General features: G+C 39.0%; 2 protein-coding genes across 2 annotated transcripts in view; one reads left to right on the forward strand and one right to left on the reverse strand.

Moving 5' to 3' along the window:
- The first annotated feature begins 655 nt into the window (after window positions 1–655).
- On the forward strand, window positions 656–8,306 carry LOC115765198 (myosin-9). Its single transcript, XM_030708634.1, has 5 exons — window positions 656–3,588; window positions 4,325–4,488; window positions 4,551–4,754; window positions 7,163–7,444; window positions 7,510–8,306. The coding sequence occupies exons 1-5, from the start codon at window positions 761–763 to the stop codon at window positions 7,866–7,868; spliced, it is 3,837 nt and encodes a 1,278-aa protein (XP_030564494.1). The 5' UTR covers window positions 656–760; the 3' UTR covers window positions 7,869–8,306.
- A 9,605-nt stretch (window positions 8,307–17,911) lies between these two features.
- LOC115765171 (sodium channel protein para) overlaps window positions 17,912–20,354 on the reverse strand; it is a 65,064-nt gene continuing 62,621 nt past the window's right edge. Inside the window, exon 31 of the mRNA XM_030708591.1 lies at window positions 17,912–18,915. Coding sequence (XP_030564451.1) covers window positions 17,920–18,915 — 996 coding nt within the window. The 3' untranslated portion in view covers window positions 17,912–17,919. The remainder of the gene's footprint in view (window positions 18,916–20,354) is intronic.

Here is a 20,354-nt window from a genome sequence, read left to right on the forward strand (position 1 = left end):
AGAGCGAATAAGAAATAAACGGGGAGAGAAATGAGGGACTGAACTAAGAGAGAGAGAGAGAAAGAGAGAGACAGAGAGAGCGACAGAAATTATGAATAATCGTTTAAGAGGGAGAAATTAAGTAAAAATGAGAGCAAGTCAGAAACTTTTCAGTTTGGTACTATTTCGAAAATTCCAAATTTAGAATAGAAGTGAGACTCGCATAGAAAGGTTCGATGTATAGACTAAACCGGCTACTTGTCCTTCTCGTCCATTAAAAATGTAAGTTATTCGAAAGGAATTGTTTTATTGCAAAATGAACATTTGTTTAATTCGTGTGTTTAGTTAACATATTTTAAAGATAATTTCTTGGTTTTAATTTTGAGTACACTCAAACAAATTTTAATTAATATATTAAGTTGACAAAACCAAGTTGCCTTGAGTTTTATGTTAGATGTTCTGTTTGTCGGGCTTTGTGAAAATAGTGTCAGAAAAGAAAAAGAGCAATCGATTGGCTCCGATTTTAAGCAAATCCGTTTGAATTGCAAATTTTTCTTGTCTTTCAACTTAACGTACATTGAATATGGTAAAGAAGTAATTCTTGGTGGCGTCAGAGTATTTTTAATATTTGGTAAACTAATCAGTTTCCTGTGTATTTCTCTATGTGTTCTCGCAGAACTCAGGCGAAGCTCGAAATGTGGAAGACAGCTGGTGCTGGGAGCCCGCCACAGCCGCGACAGCCGCAACAGCGGCGGACAGCAAAGGCTCATCGCAAGCTGGAATGGTGGACGTGGCGCTGGTCGACACACCAGATGTGTCTGGGCTGAACAGAATAATTGCGGATCTGGAGCAATATAATGGCGAGCTGCGCAACTCGCTGGAAATGCTTGACGCGCAGCATGAGGTGGCGATGCAGGATGTGCTGGGCCAGAAGGCAGAGCTGCAGTCACAGCTGACGGAGCTGAAGGAGCTACAGGCCGAGCGCCTGGTGGCCCACGAGCTGGAAATGGCGCGCCTGAAGGCACAGCTGGCCGATGAGCAGCAGCGGCATCAGGCCGTGGCGATTGTCCAGGAACAGCTGCAGCAGCGCGTCGAGCAACAGTCTGAGGAGCTGAAGCGCTGCCAGCTCGAGCTGGGCGAGATGCAGCAGCTGCTGGACAAGCGGGCCAATGACAATAGCGAACTGATCGAGCGTGTGCGTCAGGCTGATGCCGAGCGCGAGAAGCTGCAACTTGAGTTGGAGGAGGTTGTCAAACAGGCGAAGGAAAAGAAAACTTCCGAGTCTTCGAACAGCTCATCGACGGGCGGAAAGCACAGCGAGGATGAGTTTATAGTCGTGCGCAATACGGATGCAACCGGTTCCAGCTCGGATCCAGATCCAGATGCGGATGCCGATGCGGATGCGGCTGCCACCATGCCGCCAACCAAGGAGCAGCTGCGCAACAAGCTCGTCGCCCTGGAGTCTCGCATCGGCGAGCTAAGTGCTGCCAATGCCAAGCTGCAGGATGCCGACGTGGAGCGTCAGCTGGCGGACAGTGTGCGGCTCGAGCAGGTGTCTGAGCTGGAGACGCGTCTGCGCATAAGCGAGAGTGAAAAGGAGCAGCTGCAGCTGGAACTGCAGCGCAAGCTGCAACAGCTGATGCTCCAAAATCAGGAGCTCAAGCTGAACGCCGAGGCCGATCAGGAGACACACGCCAATGATCTCGAGCAGCAGCTGGGCTCGTTGCGTGCCGAGAATCGTCGGCTGCGCCAGGAGCTAGACGCGAACATTGCCCAGGCCAAGTTCCGTCAGGCCATTGCCGAGGAGAAGGAGGAGATTACCGATCTAGACGTGGAGCCGGATGAAGCTGACAGCTCGCGGCACCTGTTCTCGATCCTTGAATCTTTGGTGGCTGACAAATCGGACCACGCCCTGACTCGCACATATCAGATAATTAACGAACGCTTGAAGAGTGTGACTAGCACCGAGAGGCAGTTGTCGGATCTGCGTAAGCAGCAGCTAATGGTCGAGCACGACAAGAAGACGCTCGAGGCGGACATCTCGCAGTACGTGCTCCAGTGCGACGAGCTTATGAAAAACAACGAGACGCTGCTCAACGAGCTGGACAAGTTGAAGCGCAACAAGCTGGAGACCATCGAGGAGCATCACGAGGAGACAATTGCGCAGCTCGAGTCACAGCTGGAAGAACTGCAATCGCTGCTGCAGCTCCAGGAGGAGCACAAACTGGAGATCGCACAGCTCGAAGGCGGCAATCAGGACCAGCTGGAAGAATTGAAAGTGCGCGTGGCACATCAATCCAAAGAGCTGGCGGACAAGCAGCAGGAAATAGAGCAGCTCTCAGCTCGTCTGGATCAAATAAAAGTCACTCCGCAGGATGGCTCTCAATTGGAGCGAGAGGCGGAAATGAGTGCACAACTGGAGCAGCTCGAACAGGAATTGCGGGCCAAGGAACAGCAGCTCAATCTGCAGTTCGAAGAGAAAGAAGCGGCGCTCCAGGCCCAGCTGAATGCCAAGCAGCAGCAACTGCACGAGAGCACCGAGAAGTGCGAGCAGCTGGAGGCACAGCTGAAGCTGGTCGAGACGCAGCTGCGGGAGCTGAAACAAATGCCCGAACAGTGCAGCGAAAGCGAGCTACTCAAAAAGAAGTTGGAGGCCAGGGAGCAGGATTTGGAGGAGCTGCGCAACCAATTGCAATTCAATCGGCTGGAATTGTTGGAGAGCAAAAAGTGTGGCGAGCAGCTTAAATTGGAGATTGAGGATCTGCAACGGCAGCTAACGGACTCGACCTGGCTGCGCGCAGAGTTGGAGAAGAAGACGGCGCTGCTGCTGAGCAGTGAAGAAGCTACCGAGCAGTTGCAGTCACAGCTGGACAAGCTGCAGGCACTCTACGCCCATGAAAAGGCAGGCGGCAAGGAGAGTCAAATGCGTGATGAATTGGCGTCCATGGAAAATCAGCTAAAGCAATTGAGCGAGGAGCGCGACCGGCTGCTGGCAAACGCACAGGAGTGCGAGCAGCTCAGGCAGCAGCTGGCCGAGCTTTATTCGACAATCAAGGAACTGCAGGACACCTCCGCAGGCAGCAGCACAGACATAGAGCAGCTGACGACGCAGCTGCAGGCGAGGGAGCAAGAGCTGGCGCAGCTGAAGGAGAATAGCGCCCAACTACAGCAGACCCTCGATACGTTGAACAGCGAGAAACAGGAGCTGATAAGGGGCTTGCAGCAGAAGCATATGGAGAACACACAATACTATGCGGAAATACAGAGACTGCAGCCGCAGGAGCAGAAGTTGCTTGAGCTAATCAAGGAGCGCGAGAAACTGTGCGATCAGATCAGCTTCTTGAAGGAGAAGTCCGACATATTAACCACAAATCTGCTCACCGAGCAAACCAATCAGCGCCTGCTGCAACAGCAACAGGCCGATGCCCAGGAGCAACAGGCGAGTGTTCAACGGGATTTGGAGCGTCTGCGGGCCCACCTCGTCGAGATCGAGGAGCTGCATACGCAGGAGAGCGTTCAGCTGCAGCGCGAACTCGATGAGGCCAGGGACAAGCAGGCGGCCCTACAGCATGAGGTATCTAAATCCAGCAACGCCTACACTTCGGCCAGGTGAGTTCCCGCTCGTGTGCACTAATTAGCGTCTATGCATGTGTGTGTGCGTCTGCTCGTGTGTGTGTATGTGTGTGTGTGTGTGCTTAATTATTGTTCTGATAAGCGTGCGCCAGATCATGACTCACTTGCAGGGGTCGCCATTTTGAAAGCCTGTATTCGCCGCGAGTCACGCTCATGTGGCGCGGCGAGGCGAGGCGAATTCACCTGCTGCCAGCAGCGTTGTGTGATTATTCTAATTGCAATCAACATACGGAATGCCATGCGCCATACTTTTGCACAGTGTTTCCACTGAATTGCCATTTCGATTGTTATCGATAGCAGCAGCTGGCACAACTGTACTTAATTGGAAGTCTCAAACGAAATACTCTGCTGCAGCTGTGCAGCAAATTTAAATTCTTACTGCTTTGAGCGCGGCTGATCGACATTTATTTTATTTATTTAAGAAAACAATATTCTAGTTAATTACATGTTTAGATGAAGCCACTTCTAATTTGATTCTATCAAATGTACTCTTAAGAGCAGCTTCCAACTTAAGCTAAAAGCTTTATTTATATACATTAAATGGAATCAAACATTTGGGCTTAACTAGCTTCCTTGAGCTTAGCTTAGTAAGCTCAACTTAAATAAGATGTGCATTAGATATATTAACTGCTTAACTAATTTCCTCTGGCTCAATTCAAAGCTAACTGTAAGCTAATCTTATTTTTTTTTACTATTTTTACTCTCAAAACAGCATAAGAGCTAACCAACAGGCGGAGACCTTGCAGGCACAGCACTTGCTGCTCTTGCAACAGCGCGACGAACTACTTGCCAAGCTGGGCCAACATGAAGACCGCGAACAACGACAACAGGCGGCCCTTACCAATCTGCAGTGCGCACTGGAACAGTTCCAGAATGGTAAGAGTCTCAAAAGTGCAAAGTTCTCAAGTACAACAGCTGTATAAAAAAATATATTCCAGACAAGGAGCATGACATTGCAACGGCTACGCAGCGAATGCGCCGCGAGATGCAGGCACAGCTGGAGCAGCAGGCAAAGCTGCAGTCGGAGATAAATGGATTGCAACAGCAATTGGCCGATGCCAATCAGGGACTGCGTGCCGCGTCCCGGCTCTCCGATCAGCTGGAGGCTGGACAGCAAATCATAGCCGTGCTCCGTGACGAAGGTGAGTCTATGCACTCGGAGCAAGCAGGCCAATGGATTTTGACTAACCCAAAAAAGTCGGCTACCGTTCGTGTATCTAAAATCGCACTACCCTGCATATTCAATTTTCAAGTTATAATTAAACAAAAAGAAAAAATGAAAAAGAAAAAAAAAATACAAATACCAATTTATTGACTAAGCAAATCCCTTCAATTACCACTCAGTTATCGGCATGTACTTAACCCACGATTCACATCATGGCCTGAATACTATATATATTAAACCTGTTTACTTTTTACTTGATCTCACGCATAAACTCGCACCAAGTTCTATTTGAATGTTAAATGTTTAGAGAGCGTAAGTGTTTGAGTGCTTGAGTGTGTGTGCGTGTGTGTGTATGTGCGTGTGTGTGTGTGTGTGCATGAGTATGGCTGTGAGCGTGAGAGAGAAAGAACGAGATGTCACCTCACCCGATTCTCAAAGGTAAATATCAGCTGGTAATTCTGGGAGCAATGCCTAAATATGAAACACTCGGAATTTCAGTTGGTATCGACTTTTTTGAATTGCATTTTATCACCAAGCGCAAAAAATGAAGAAAAATACAAATAAAATCTAATCTGAAAAAAGAAAGAAAAACCGAAAACAAAATAAAATTAAAGAAAAAAAAAGTACACACAAATTCAATCGCACCTACGGCATGTGGCTATATTGGCTGTAACCCTAAGTTGGTCCATAGAGCAGGTAAACCCAATCCGAAACACATATTCCAATCAGCTAAACCTCACTACTACTAAAAACACGTCCGTCCGTTCGGCTCGATCCCCCGATTCCCCGATTCCCCGATCGCCCGATCGCTAAAACACTTCTCACTTCCTGTTGCTGGTACACACAAACACAATACTTCTTCTATATATCTGCCTTTTATGTTGTAAACTAAACTGTTTATTTATTTATTTTTATTTTTTGATTAAATGTAATTTTCAATTTTGATTTGTAGCTTCGATTTTTAGTCCATAGATTTTGTGTACTGGAACCACTGTGCAGAGGCAAAAAAAAAAAAGAGAAGAAAAATAACACTAAAAATTACTTTAAAAATATGTTAAAAAATGTTGAAATTTGTAGGCAATATTTGTGGTATTATTTGCTAGTATATTGCAGTATGTTTGTATTTCGTATTTTTATTTTTAACTATTTTACTGCACACTGGTTCCAAGTTATGCCCGAGCTATGTGTTATATATATGATTTATATATTTATTATATATTTTTATATTGTACTTTGTTGTTGCCTGCTTGTTATTTCTTTCATTATTTAACAATGTTTTATATATATATATTGTAAGCCAATATTTACTCGTAACATATGTATGCTAAATTATTTCAATTTGTTATTAGTTTTAATTTTGTATTTTATGATTTATTTTCTTATTCTTTATATATGTTCTGAGTTTGTAATGCGTTTTTTTTTTAGACCGCTATCGTAACCCGTATATCCGTATATCCGTAATACGTCAAAAATCAGAGAGAGAGAGAGAGAGAGAGAAACAAAAAGTATACAGCCTCCTCTATATTGTTGTTAAACTTATCTGCAGCATTGATTAATCTCAATTTGTAAATGTGAGCGATTTTAAAGTATTTGACGCACTCACTTTGCAATTGGAGATTGCTCGAGATTGCAGCTTATGCCACATTATGTAAAAACTTAATTCTTGAATGCATACACAGACACCACAAACATAAATATACCCTATACATATATACATATATGTGCATATATATTTATATTTATGCCATGTACATATATACATACGTACACTTGCATATACTACTGTTTAGCTCTATTGTTGTTGTTGTTTTGCCCGCCAGCTAAATAATTGATTTGATTTAACTGATTTTGTTTGTTATTGTTTGCATTCGATTTTTGAGTTTTGCCAGCTTGAATTTTGTTTTGCACTGCGTGTGTGAGCCAACACAGCCAGCCCCCATTAGCTAGACTCGACGGACCCAGACACCCAGACACCCAGCCACCCAGCCACCCAGCCACCCAGTTACCCAGCCATCTAGCCAACAGAGCAGCTGCCTCTTAGCCAAATGCCAGCCGCATTAACAGCATTAACAGCAGCCGCATCAACAGCCGCATCAGCATCCGCATCAGCGTCTGTACGGTTGAGTATTACATCAGGTACTGGTGTGCCATTTAACTAACAACCAGTACTTATGTCATACTACGCCGTGCAGTGGGCGCACTAACCGCATGCCACGCCTTTCAAAAATATGTATATTCGCACACGCGCGCGCCCTCCTCGTCTCCCCGTGTCAATGTGTTAGCCTTTAAATTAAGATCTTGGCATTCTCCATAGGCTAAGCGTTGTGCGCTTATTATTCGAGACGTTCTGAATGCAATTTGTTTTCTTTGGTACTTTCCGCACAGTGGACAGCCTTAAGGAAGCCAATCTCAAGCTGGAGCAGAGCCTCAGCAGCAGCGAGTCCAGCCAGACGGACAAGATTGACAAGAGTCTCATCAAGAGCTTGCTCATCGGCTATGTGGTTAGCGGGCATGCGGGCGATAAGCAGCAGGTGCTGCGCATGATATCCACCCTGCTGGACTTTAACGATCAGGAGGCTAACAAGGTGGGTCTCAACAAGCCGCATAGCAGCTGGCTGGGCAGTATACTCGGCGGTGGCGGCGGAGGTTCCTCCTCGACCAGCTCAGGTAAAGTTATTTCCATTGAACTGCCTCTTGCATACCCAACTAACTTGCATGTCCCCTCGCTACAGGCAATGAGAATCTGCTGCAGGCTTTTGTCCAGTTTCTGGAACAGGAATCACAGCCGCAATCGACGGCGCAGTCGCGACCCAATCTGCTGAGTTTGGCCAAACAAACGGAGGCAACGGCTGCAGCGTCCCCAGCAACAGGAGCAGGAGGAGATGCAACAACAGCAGCAGCAGCACCACCACCAACAGCCGCATCAACTTCAGCGGCAGCATCAACAGCGACCGGTGGCGAGCAATTGATGCATGCCACGCCCCCTTCGCCGGCAATGCCGCCAATGCAATCGCTGCACATGAGCGGCAACGAATTTGCGCCGACGCGGAACTCCAGCTCGATATTGAAGGATATTCTCAGTGATACTTGATTGTTATAGAATACCCTGGAACTGTGTCTTCTGCGTGTGATGATTGCCTTTAATTATTTTACTATTTTTTTTTGTTTTTTGATTAAAATAAGTTCTGATAAAATTGATTAGTTGTATATTGAAACGTGCAATTAAAGTATCATTCGGTAGCACTATCTATATCGTTTATCCCATGTACTCGTATTTACTACTCCAAATACACATCTATGATTGTATACTCTAACTATATATACCCTTTCCCAATTTTATAAACACACCTTGTACGTGCAGCAAGCGCACCTGTAAATATGTAATATGCTATTTATACAAAATGCCAACGAAGCGGACACCAATAGGGTATCCTGTTGCCTGTCATTGATGCGCCTTAATAGCAGCTCGCCAAACAGCAGCACATAGAATTATATAAACAAAAGCCGGAAATAAATATTTAAAAATCAATAAACTACAATCGATTTAATTAATTTTTTTATTATAGACTTTAAACAATGGCACAAAGTTCAATTGTGTGTTCGAGTGCAGATCTGACATAAGAATGCGCATCGCTATGAATGCGACACCTCTCTATGCGCTTCTCAAAGTATTTTTGAACGCAAAGATCTCAATACCCTTAAGAGCTAGAGACTTGAAATTTGGAATGTACGTCCTCCTAGTGCCCGCGTAGTACGAGTTTGTTTCCTATAATCGATAACTTGCCTCGTTTCGAAGTAATCGATAAAAATCTATATCGAAGTAGTATGTTTTTGACAGAAAATCAACTCTGGCATGATATAATGTCCGATCTTGAAATGATATACAATTTTAGACTCGTAACGTTCAGACCTATCAATTGGCATTAAAACAATGCACATCTAAATTTTAAAATTTTTCTTAAAATCGGGCTCGGTTCTAAAATCAAAACATTTTGATGATTTTTTTTGAATATCTCGGGTAAATATCGTCTGAAGTTGAAATATTATACATTTTTGAATTCGTACGGATCCCTACTATCTAAAAATCGATGGGTTCAAAAGGTTAAAAGTTGTTAATAAAAACTAATTCTTTGGAATTTTATTTTAAATTTATTTTTATTACTGCTAAAGCAAACGAGCTGCATTTGGGGTTGGTAGAAGAGGGTTCAGGGTATCCCCCAGTCGGAAGCTCCCGACTAGAGCCTCTTACTTGTTACTCAATTTATCGATAAAACTGGTCTATTAGAAAACAATCGATTTTTTTTTTCATTTGCATAACAAATTCAATTAAATCTCATTTTATTTCAGTTTTTGTTCTTTTTTTGTATTTTTTTTTTTACAATTTATTAAGCTAAAGTGTGAAAAAATTTCGCTTTTAATTTAATATATTATTTGGTTTTTCGTTTTTGTTTTGTTTGTTTTTTTTTTTTGTTCTGTTTTTTATTACATTACAATATTTGTTGTATGCTGTTTTGTTTTCTGTTTTCATTTAAAAATTATACATTAATGTAAATTATGCAACTTGTTGAGAACTAAAAAAGCATTAATTATTTATATATAATGAAAATAAAAATGATTCACTTGGGGTTTTAGCGCTTTTCGGATTTAATATTAAATTTGTATGTTCAGTTTTTGCTTTGCGAGTTATAATTAATTAATATTTTTTACATTAAGATGTTATTGTGCAGTTTGTTGCTGTTTCTTCTTTTTTTCTTCTTTTTGTTCTTTTTGTTTTGTTTATTGGGTATGTTCTTTTGTTTTACATTGAAGTTAGTTAATTATAATTTTATGTTTGCGTAACAAACTAATTCAGGCGTTTTTTGTATCTTATTTTTTTTTGTCGTATTTTTAAATACATTTATTAAAGTTGTTTTTTTTTTCTTCTGTATTTTTATATAATATATCTAATATATATATATACTTTTATAAAAACAATTTATGTTTGTGTTCTAGTTGTTGTTTGTGTGTGTGTGTGTATTTTCATTAATAAAAATTAATACATACAAAATTGTTGTCGCACTGCTTTTACATTATATTTGATATATGTATATACATTAATATATATGTAAATATATATACATCGTATATGTATATATACATATATATATTTCGCATTCGCTTTGTTGTTGTGTTGTAGTTGTATTATCAAAAATGGCGCTCAAACTTAATGATTTCGTAGTTACGAGTATTTAAAAAAATCGATAACAATAGTTTTTTTTTGGATTTTTTTTTTTAATTTTTTTATAATTATGCATAACATTTTCGGTATTGCGAAAACATTTAGATGTATGACAGCTCTTTGTATTTTGTTTTTTTTTTTTTTTATTTTTTATTTATATTTTATAAGAATATTGCTAATATAAGGAATGTCAATGACAATTGAAATAAAAAAGTAAAATATCTACTAGAAAATGCATCGACCTATTTATGTACAAGTCGTGTGTAGATGTGTATGTGTGTGTGTCTGTTTGGGCTTGCGTGGAAGTATGGGTGTGTGCGTGTGTGTGTGTGTGTGGGTGCGCCTGTGTGAGTGTCCATGTTGATGTAAGCAAATGCACAACACATACTGTTATACTGCTACATAAATATACTCATACATATTATCTTATATATACAGTCGATTTGTTTAGTAGAAAAGTGGCGGGTGTCATACATTTTAGCTGCTTACTTGCTTGCACAAATACATATGTATATAACAAATATGTATATATTACACAGTATAACAATTTTGTTTAGTTTTTGGTTTTGTTCTGTTTTTGTTTTTCGTTTTTCGTTTTTTTTTCTTTGTATTTTCTTTTTCGTTTTTCTTTTGAGGAGGGCTTGTACAGTCATCTGAACCACTATTCATTTGTAGCCGGGGAAGTTGCTACCAAATAGAGTTGCTCAAAAACTGCGCTCCATCGCGGAGAGTTGGGGGCAGGTGTGTGGAAATGTGAAAAGAGTAAAGTTGCCCCAAACGACGTTAAGATCATAAGTGTATGAATAGTTAAACTATAAAATAAAAAGCTCTAGAGCAATGCTGACGTACATGCACAAATTTATGCGCATCGAAATGAACGCGCGACCTCTCTATGCGCTTCTCAAAACGTTTGCCTTAGCCGCACACGTTGAAGCGCGGACTGTGTATTTCGGCATGCGTCAGTATGTGTGTTTGTTTGTGTGCTTGTCAATGGTGTGTAAGTGTGTGTTCGAGTGAAGGAGTGTGATTGTTTTTGTGCTCAAGCGAGAGAAAATAATTAGTGTTAAATAGAGTTAGACAGCTAGGCAGATGTAGGCATATGGCAGGCATATATAAAGTCTTTACAAAGACATCAGTTGTTTCTCACTAATAATTTACTTCATGTACTTTGCTTAAATTGTATTTTGTATATCAAAAAAATACGCTAACGGTGCCTGTGACTCTCTTGCTTTTTATTTGGTGTTTAGAAGTAATTTTATATGTATATTCAAATTATTCTTTGCTTGCTTTGTGTATAAATATAAATACATTTTTCTTATTGTTTGTCGTTTATTTCATATATGTGTATATATATGTATATATATTCTTTTTTTTCTTCGTTTTTTGTTGTTATTTTCTTACAAGCTTATGTTGTGGCGCTAATTGTTATTATTATTCTTTAATATTTTATTAAGGTTTAATAAACTGTCCGTTGCTGCTGCTGCTAGGTAACTGTGGGCGTATGTGTGTGTGTGTCTGTGTGTGCGTGTGTGGGTGTGTGGGTGTGTGTGTGTGGGTGGGTGTAGGCGTGTGGCTATGTAAGTAAAGGGACTTGTTAAGCAGCTTGTTTAATACTCGCTTGATGCATTTTACGTTTACTATCATATAAATTTTTTATCATTTTATTTAGTATCTTTTTCAGTCTGTTTTTTTTATTCTTATTAATGAAAGTGGTTGCTGTTCGTTCGGCTTGTCAATTATTTAAACGGTATTATTCAAATTGAATGCTTGCTGCTTTCGCTTAATATACATACGTATGTATGTCTATCAATGTAGTATGTAAATTGCAAATACTTCGCTGGATGGCAACTTTCATAATTGTGTATTTCTTGTTGGTGTGGTTGTTAAGCTTCTTGCTCTTTAGACTTGGCTTTCATTAGTTTATGTACTCAGCTGTACTTAAAATTATTTCTCGGCTGCTTGGCATGGGCATTCGGATGCTGGCAATCTGTGTGCGTGTGTGTGTGAGTATGCATGTGAGTGTGTCCGGAGTATGTGTGTGTGTGTGTGTGTGTACGTGTGCAACACAAAACATTCTTAACTAAATTACAACAATAATTATAATTACACAAATATAACAAAAATATGAAGAAATGTAAAATTTTTATATATCGAATATCTAATTGCAATTTTTTTTTGCTATTTTTTTTTATTTTTGTTTTATTATTATTTTTAGCTATGCATATTAACTGGCTGCATTACATATAAATGTTTCTTTTTGTTTTTACACTTTTTTTGTTTTTTTTTTTTGTATTATTTATATTTTCTTCGAATTAATTTGCTATGCTTCGTTTGATTTTCATTCTTATATTGTTTTTGTTTTGTTTTTTTTTTTTATTATGATTATTTTTATTTCATGTAATTAACTAGACTTATGTAATATATTACAAATGTAAATGTACGAGTATAAAGCTAAAGTTGTTGTTCATTTAAATTTTCTATAGTGATTCGACAAAAAAGCATTTATTTATTTATTAACTAATATAATATTTCACGCTTTGATTTAAGTGTACCTAAAAAAAGATTCTTGGTTTGTTTTTGAGGGTTCTTTTTGTTATGTTTTTTTTTTTTGCGTTTTTCAATTTTTTGGTGTATTTTTTTATATTTTATTTTTGTTTTGCATTTAAGAGTTTCGCCTCTGCTGTAGAATCCCACAAGCCTGTTCGCACACTTTGTGCCGGCACTGTGCGCACTGTTCTGCGACTGTACCTGTGTGTCCTATGAACTGTTATACACGTGAGCCTGTGTGTGCGGGGGGCACAGATCAGACGCACAGTGCTGGTTCAAAATATTAGTCATACCGACATATAGACTACTATTCTTATACGATAAGTATGCATGCATCTGACGTTTATTGCTCTAAGATTAATTAGAATTTTATTTGCATTATTGTTATCAAGTTCATTACGTTTTATTTATAATTTGTTTTGTTGCGTTGTGACCTCATTCAGCAGCACAAAATATGCAATAAGTATTTTGTTATAAATAGTTTTACTTTATATTCAGTTTTAGGCATATTCATATTCATTATATATGCATGTATGTAGTTGTATATATATATTTATATATATATATACATATGTATCTATATATATATATATATATTTATATATATGTATATATATATAATATATATGTATATATATTTAATTTTATTCTGTCTAATGGCAATGATGCGCGTGTTGCTTCAAACGTAACCTCGGCACAAAATATATTTATGCTAAAATATGAAATAGTTCCTTTCTGCATTTGATTCGATTATTATTTATACTTTTATGTCATGGTTTGTTGGTTGTATTATTCATAAAGTACTTAAGTTTATTATAAATGATTATTACTCAATTATCATTGTTATTATTATAATTTTACAATTCGCTTTTATTATTTTTAAGTCGCATTTGTTGTTCTTAAATCGCGTAAGCTTAATTTGTGTACTCTCTTGAGAACGTCGTTTGCATTTTATTGAATAATAATTGTTTTTATTCTGTTAGTTTGTTTTTGTTTTTGTTTCTGTTTTTTGTTTTGTTTGAATTTCTTTTTGTTTTATTTAATCTCGCCCCGCCCCTCATTTATAACAGTGCACTCAGTATATATATATTTAATATATATACATTTTTGTTTTTTTTTGTTTTTTAACTTATGCATTTTGTACGGAATTTCAAACTTAATTTTCTGTTATTAGTTAGCATGTCGGTTAATTTTTGTTTAGCATGTGTTCTTTATTATTTATGATTTTTCGTGGTTTTGTATTATTTGTCAAACAGCCAACAAAATGTATAATAATGAAGCTATATTCAAGTCGTCAAACAATTGGCAATTGGCAAGCGTTCGTTAAGTGGGGGGAGAAATTAGCAAAATGGCCTTTCGCAATAATATAGAAATGCTGAAAGCGTTCAAATCAAAAGGCGCTAACATTGGCTACAAATTGGAATAATCGCGAATAATAATTATGATCAGAAACCGAATTACACACAAGCGAGAACACTGTGAAGCATTGGCTTTGGTGCCCGTAAAAAACCCTTCCTATAAAAGCATATAAACAAGGTATTTGGAACTTGGACTTGATGTGTTCATTAAAAAGGCAACGCTTTAACTGGTCCCTATAATATAACTATATATATGTATAATTGGCTCATACACATGTTTGCATATATTATATCTGTGCTATTTTGTTTCTTGTAGGTTAGGTTGCTTTCGTAATGTGATTTGTTATACGACAGCGCACAGTTAACGGTAGATGTGGTGTGACCGTTAATGCTAACAGTAGCTATAGCTGAAACTGTTATACGCCGTTGCAAGCACAATTCGAACTGGTCGAATGTGGCGAAAACGAGTCACTGTCAAAAATACGTGAATTACAATGAAAACTACCAAGAAAAAATAAAAAGGAAAACAAATTTTAAAAAATCGAAAACACACAAAAATATGCAAATAATAGTCTTTTGCAGTAAGTTGAATCGACTATTGGAGCTCAGCGCTAATGTAATTTTTTTAATATATTTTTTTCATTTATTTATTTATTTTATTTTTTTTTTTGTATAATTTGCTTCGGGTTGGTTCGGTCAATTCAAAAGTGTAGCTAAGTAGGTTCTAAAAATTTGTACAATTTCGTGGATATATGATGTGTATGCATGTGTGTACGAGTATGTAACTTGTTGTTGGTTTGGATGTACATACATATGTACTTATGTATGTATTGCTGTTGCACGTAAACAACTTTTACATTTACATTTGTCAAACATTACAGTTTAGTTGAGGAAAGGCAGTGTGTTAAAAGCACGTGTATTATTTCTGAATATTGTTCATCTGTGAGATCTGTGTGTAGAGAGTGACAGGCATATACGTATGTGTATAATGTTTCTGTATAAATGTTTTCATTCTTGTTGAACCAAAGCAAAAAATAAGGCGCATCTTTGACCCAATTTCATTAATGTCCAACGAATTTGGCTAATTTGAAGCAATAGTAAAGCATATGTGTGTCTGTGTGTGTGTATGTGTGTGTGTGTGTGTGTGTGTGTGTGTGTGTGTGAATTTGAGAAACGTGTTAGTGCGCAATGGAACCTCACATTTGTCTATATCAAGATGTTCATACTGTAGTTAGATAATTCCTTTATTTTAATTTGCTGTCAATTAAAACAGAAGAAATATTCCAATCGCATCGCTAGTCAAAAGTTGATAGTTAGAAGTACAAATAAACTGAATAAAGGATAATATTACTGGAAGAAGCATACATACATATAACAAATACCGCTTCGAGCGGACTAAGCTCTAAGCAAACTAACGGCACACTCTCGAAGCACCGATAAATACGAAGCGAAACGAAACGGAGTGAAGCGAAACGAAGTGAAATGAAACGAAACAAAACGCGATAAGCGAATGCGCTGACAAGTAGGCAACGCTTTTCTTCAAAAGCAATCAAGCTAAAATCTTCTTTTTGGTTGTTACTTTTTCATTTGTTTGTTTGTTTGTTTTTAAATCGTTACTAGTTATACTTATAATATATGTACTTGTATGTACTATGTGCGTTTACATATACATACATATGTTAAATTTCTTTTGTATTTGCCTTTGTCAATTATTAAGTTTATGCTTGCTTTTTAGTCAAATTTTACTGTTTTTTTTTTTTTTTGTTAATTATTAAAAAGACGGATGACTTTAAAAGAGAAAGGGATAGAGAGAGATAGAGATAGAGAGAGAGAGAAAGAGATAAGACGATCATTAAATAAAATCTTTCGATATTGTACACTCTTTGTGCTCCTTTTTGCGCACACATATGTACTTTAGTTTGTATTTTGGTTAACTTCTTTCTTTTTGTTTCTTTTCTTTGCTTTTCATATTGTTTTTTTTTTCGTTTTTTCTTTTATGCACATAACATTGTTTTGCTTTTGCCCTAATCACTTTACATTTGTGTGTGTTTTGCACAGTTTTGTTTCATTCCATTTGGTTTTTGTCTTTCGCTTCTTCACTTATTCACATTTGCGGGCGATACAGTTTTTACAATTTGTGTTACTTAAGATTAATTTCAAATTCGTCAAAGTCTCGTAACGTTTTCTCGTTCTTTTGCTTTTTCCATTTCCTTAACCGTTTCGTTTGGTTAGTTGTTGTCGTTTAAACTTGTTTGGATTGTTTGTTCCGTATTTGTTTAGTTCAATGCGCCCCAACTCCAATGAATATATCTGAGTGTGTGTGAGTGTGTGCGTGTTTGGGTTCGGGTTTGTGAGTGCGGTACAGTTGCCGCATGGGCGTCATTGCCTACACAGCAAAAATAGCTGTTGTCCGTGCAATTGCCCAACACTGGTTTCCAAGAACATGCTGCTACGAGCGTGTGTGTGTGTATGTGAGTGTGTAATGTATGCTTTTAACTTGTTGCTAATTGCCGTACGCTGCCTAACACTATAAATCGTTGTTGTTCTGTCTACATGTATGCCTGTTAGATATTGGATAATGCGCTATAGATACTTTGTTCGATCTATAGCATTGACGGAGAATTCTCCTATAGACTGTAAGTATTGGTGAATGTATGGGTGTATGTGTGTGTGTGTGTGTGTCTAAAATAGGATTCGCTTCAACACAATGCATTACGTTTGAAATGAGTCAATCGAACTTTGGATTGGAATTCGCTTTTGCGGAATATGAAAATATATACCAGTACATATGTATGTGTGTTAGTGTTGGTGTGTTTAGAAATGTTCTTGATATCGTATTTGGATTTCATTATTAATTTGTATTGCTTTTTATGGCAGTTCAGACGGTTTTTGTTTTAATAACTTCTTTAAAATGTAATATACAAATACAAAATACTATGTAATCATGTAATTGGTGTTTCATTTCAAATTGTTGCCTTCGAATATGTTTATTAATTAATTAAATATCCTTATTTGTTTCTCGTTTTTTTTTTTTTTTTATTTTATTTTTTGTTGTATTTCTTGCGCGTTATATGTTAGAATGCAGATTATGTTGTTGCTTTTTGTTTTTGTTTTTGTTTTTTTAACTGTAATTGTAATTAGTATTCGCACTGTCTTTAATTCAATTAATACATTATGATTTGATTTTCTCTGAGTACGCAAATTAGAATAATTAAGGCTTCATTTTAGAATGTTGATTTTAGGCTTGATAATCGAATTCAGAATCTTAGCTTTTGTATTGGTTGATTGCTAGATTGTACTCGTACGGGTAAATGTGTATGTGTCGGTGTGTGTGGGTGTGTGGCTATGTATGTATGCGTGTGTGTGTGTGTGTGTGTGTGTGTGTGTGTGTGTGTGTGTGTGTGTGTGTGTGTGTGTGGATTCTACATAGAACTTTATGTTATTTCGTTATACTTAAGTGTAGGCCAATTGTAAACTGTTTTGGTGTTTGGTGTGATTTAAAAGGTAATCTACGAGGCTGCTTAATTAATTTAATTAAAACGTTAAATATTTCTTAAGTATGCTTAAGTATGATTGTTTTTGTTGTTGTTGTTGTTCGAACTGAATTAACTTAAATTTTAGACACTTGCTGCTGTCGTTGTTGTTAGGAAGTTGTTGTTGGTGTTGCTTGTTGTTGTTGTTGTTGTTGCTGTTGCTGTTGTATTTTAATTATTCATTTTTGTTTTTGTTGTTGTTCGTTTTGTTTTTTGTTGTTGGTTTTTTTTTTTTAGCAGAAAATTATGCTTGTTCGCTGTTGTTGTTGCTGTTGCTGTTTGTTGTTCGCTGTACCTGTTTGCTCACTGTTGTTGTTGTTGTTGTTGCTGCCGCTGCTGCTGCTGCTGCTGCTGTTGTTGTTGCTGTTGCGGCTGCAGCTGCAGCTGACACACACACACACACACAAATGGTAGCTGCTGCTGTTGTGCCTGCTGCTGCTGCTCCTAATACTCGCGTGCGTCTTGGAGGGGGGGGCGAGGCCTGGCTCAGACATCTGCCGTGCGCGATGTTATGCTCGGCGATCGCGAGTGTATTACAACCTTGTGGCCGTTTTTTGTCACAAAACCGTCGCTCTCAACGAGAACGGCCGTCTGGCGGCCGGCGCTGCCGCCACTGCCGGCGCTCTGGCCACCGGGACTGCCGCCGCCGCCATCCATTGGACTATTTACAATGCTCTTGGGATCGTTGGCTGGATCAGCAGCTGCGCCGTCTGCAGCTGGATCATGGCCACCATTGGCGCCGGCGGCATCAGGATCATCATCTGCAGCTGCGCTGTCATCGGGCGCATCGTCGCCCGCAGCCGGATCGGGCTCCATATCGTTGGCGGCATCCGCATCTGGATCACCGCCGCCGGCTTCGGCGCGTGTTTTATGCTTGCGCCATGCATGCTGTATGAGGCGGGCGCAGTACTCCTCCCGCTGGCGCCAGAGTGTGGAGGAGACGGGCTCGTATCCCTCGGTGTCGGGTCGGGCGGCGATTTCGCCAATTTCGCCGGTCTCCTCGATTGGATTGCCTTTGCGCGCGAAAAAGTCTTTGGTGAGTGCGTCGAGTATGTCCACACAGTACATGAGATCACCGCGACAGATGGGTATATCCATCGATATGATTTTGTACTTATTCGGCTTGTGTATCTGGAGCGGCGGCTCTAGCACGTCCAGAAACTCGGACAGCTGATCGTAGCGTATATATTGTGTGCCCTCGGGATCAAACTGCTGCCAGATCTCATAGTACATATCGTAATCGTCGTCGGTGAGACCCTCCTGCACATCTTCGGTGGCCTGACTATAGTTCTCAAGAATGACAGCAATGTACATATTAATAACTATCAAAAAGCTTATAACTAGATATGAGAGGAGAAACGTTATTCCAACGGTCGCTGAACCACAATTGCCCGGATAGCCTTTGTCGTTGTCGGGTGGATCGCATGCTTCCTCATTGATAATGGCGTCGAGTACACCATCCCAACCGGCTGAGGTGGACATCTGCCAGTTAGCGTATGCGCAAAATGCAATGGAAATCGATCGATATACATATATCGATCATCGATAAACGATTTCATTTCATTTCAATTGAATTGCATTCAAAAAGCAGCACGAAACGCATGTGTGGACGGCAGTTGTGCGGTTGGATGGTGTTTTTTTGTTTAGTTTTGTTTTGTTTGGTTTTGTTTTGGTGGATCGTTCATATCGTATTATTTTGTTGGGTCGATCGTGTTTAGATCGTGCATGTCAAGATTTTAGTTACGTGTCGTACGTGTCGTATGTGTGTTTGTGTTTGTGTTTGTGTTTGCGTGTGTGTGTGTGTGTGTGTGTGTGGGCAGTGAAAGAGAAGTTTAAGACAGAAGATACAATAACAAGAAGAGTCATTAGTCAAAACGTTAGGTTAATGGATCACTTGGTTAAGCAAACTAAGTAGTAGGTATTGGCATATAGTAGTAGTAGTAGTAGTTAGTAGTAGTTAGTAGTAGTAGGTAGTTGTAGTAGTTTTTTAGCTAGTTGTACTATGGGTAAATAAGTATGGGGCTCTTTTATTTTGAGTGTGGACCGGTTGTGGTTAACTGGACAACTGCTTGCAGTGTTTTTGGCAGAGGACCGAAAATATCACCTCTGTATGAATATGCATTAAAGAGCATGTGGGTGTAGGCCCAACAAAATGGCGGCCAGTTATAGTCGCATAACGGTTTCATGGCCCAACCAAATAACTGTAAGTGCAAGCATTTTGATAACTTGTGAAAAGCTTTGTTCGTTTGTTTGAGATTGGGTGTGAACAAAGCCATTTAAAAGTTTACGGAGTTGAAAACATTTAAGGACAGAGACAATAACAAAGACAGAGACAGTGAGATAGAGTGCTTGAAGAACATAGACAGACAGATAGATAGATAGAGAGAGGGTAAGTTAGAGAGAGGGTAAGAGAGAGAGAGAGAGTAGCGTAGTTTTGTGTTTCTTGGCGTTTGAAAAACGCGCGAAAGTATGTATTTGCATTGTGTCATGAGGAAATTCCAACATTTCATTTGGTTTTTGTTGAAAGAGCTGAATTAGATTTGTTTTTTTTTTTTTTTTTTGTATAATCAACTAAGGTTATGCTAAATCAAATCAAAATTATGGTATGCTAAATGAAAACAGGTCATGAGTTCAACAAACAATAAACAAATGGGCAGATCTCTTGATGGATCAGCTTTTAAATGGCGTTCGTGATCGTGTTCGATCACCGAATTAATGGTCGAGGACTTGTTTGAAAAGTCGTTTAGAGCTCAAAAATGGCTGCAAAGGAAATGCCTTAAATGCTGATCCCATTCGATGCGGAATGAAAGAGCTAAGCGTGGGTAAATTGTGGGTTCTTACAATGGCTCGAGAAACAAAAAACAAAATGCTGAATCAAAAAAATCGCTCTAATTTAGCTTTTACCAACAACTACCGCAGCT

This window comes from Drosophila novamexicana, unplaced genomic scaffold, assembly GCF_003285875.2.
Source record: "Drosophila novamexicana strain 15010-1031.04,08,12 unplaced genomic scaffold, DnovRS2.1 tig00000932-arrow-arrow-pilon, whole genome shotgun sequence".
Taxonomy (NCBI): Eukaryota; Metazoa; Arthropoda; class Insecta; order Diptera; family Drosophilidae; genus Drosophila; species Drosophila novamexicana.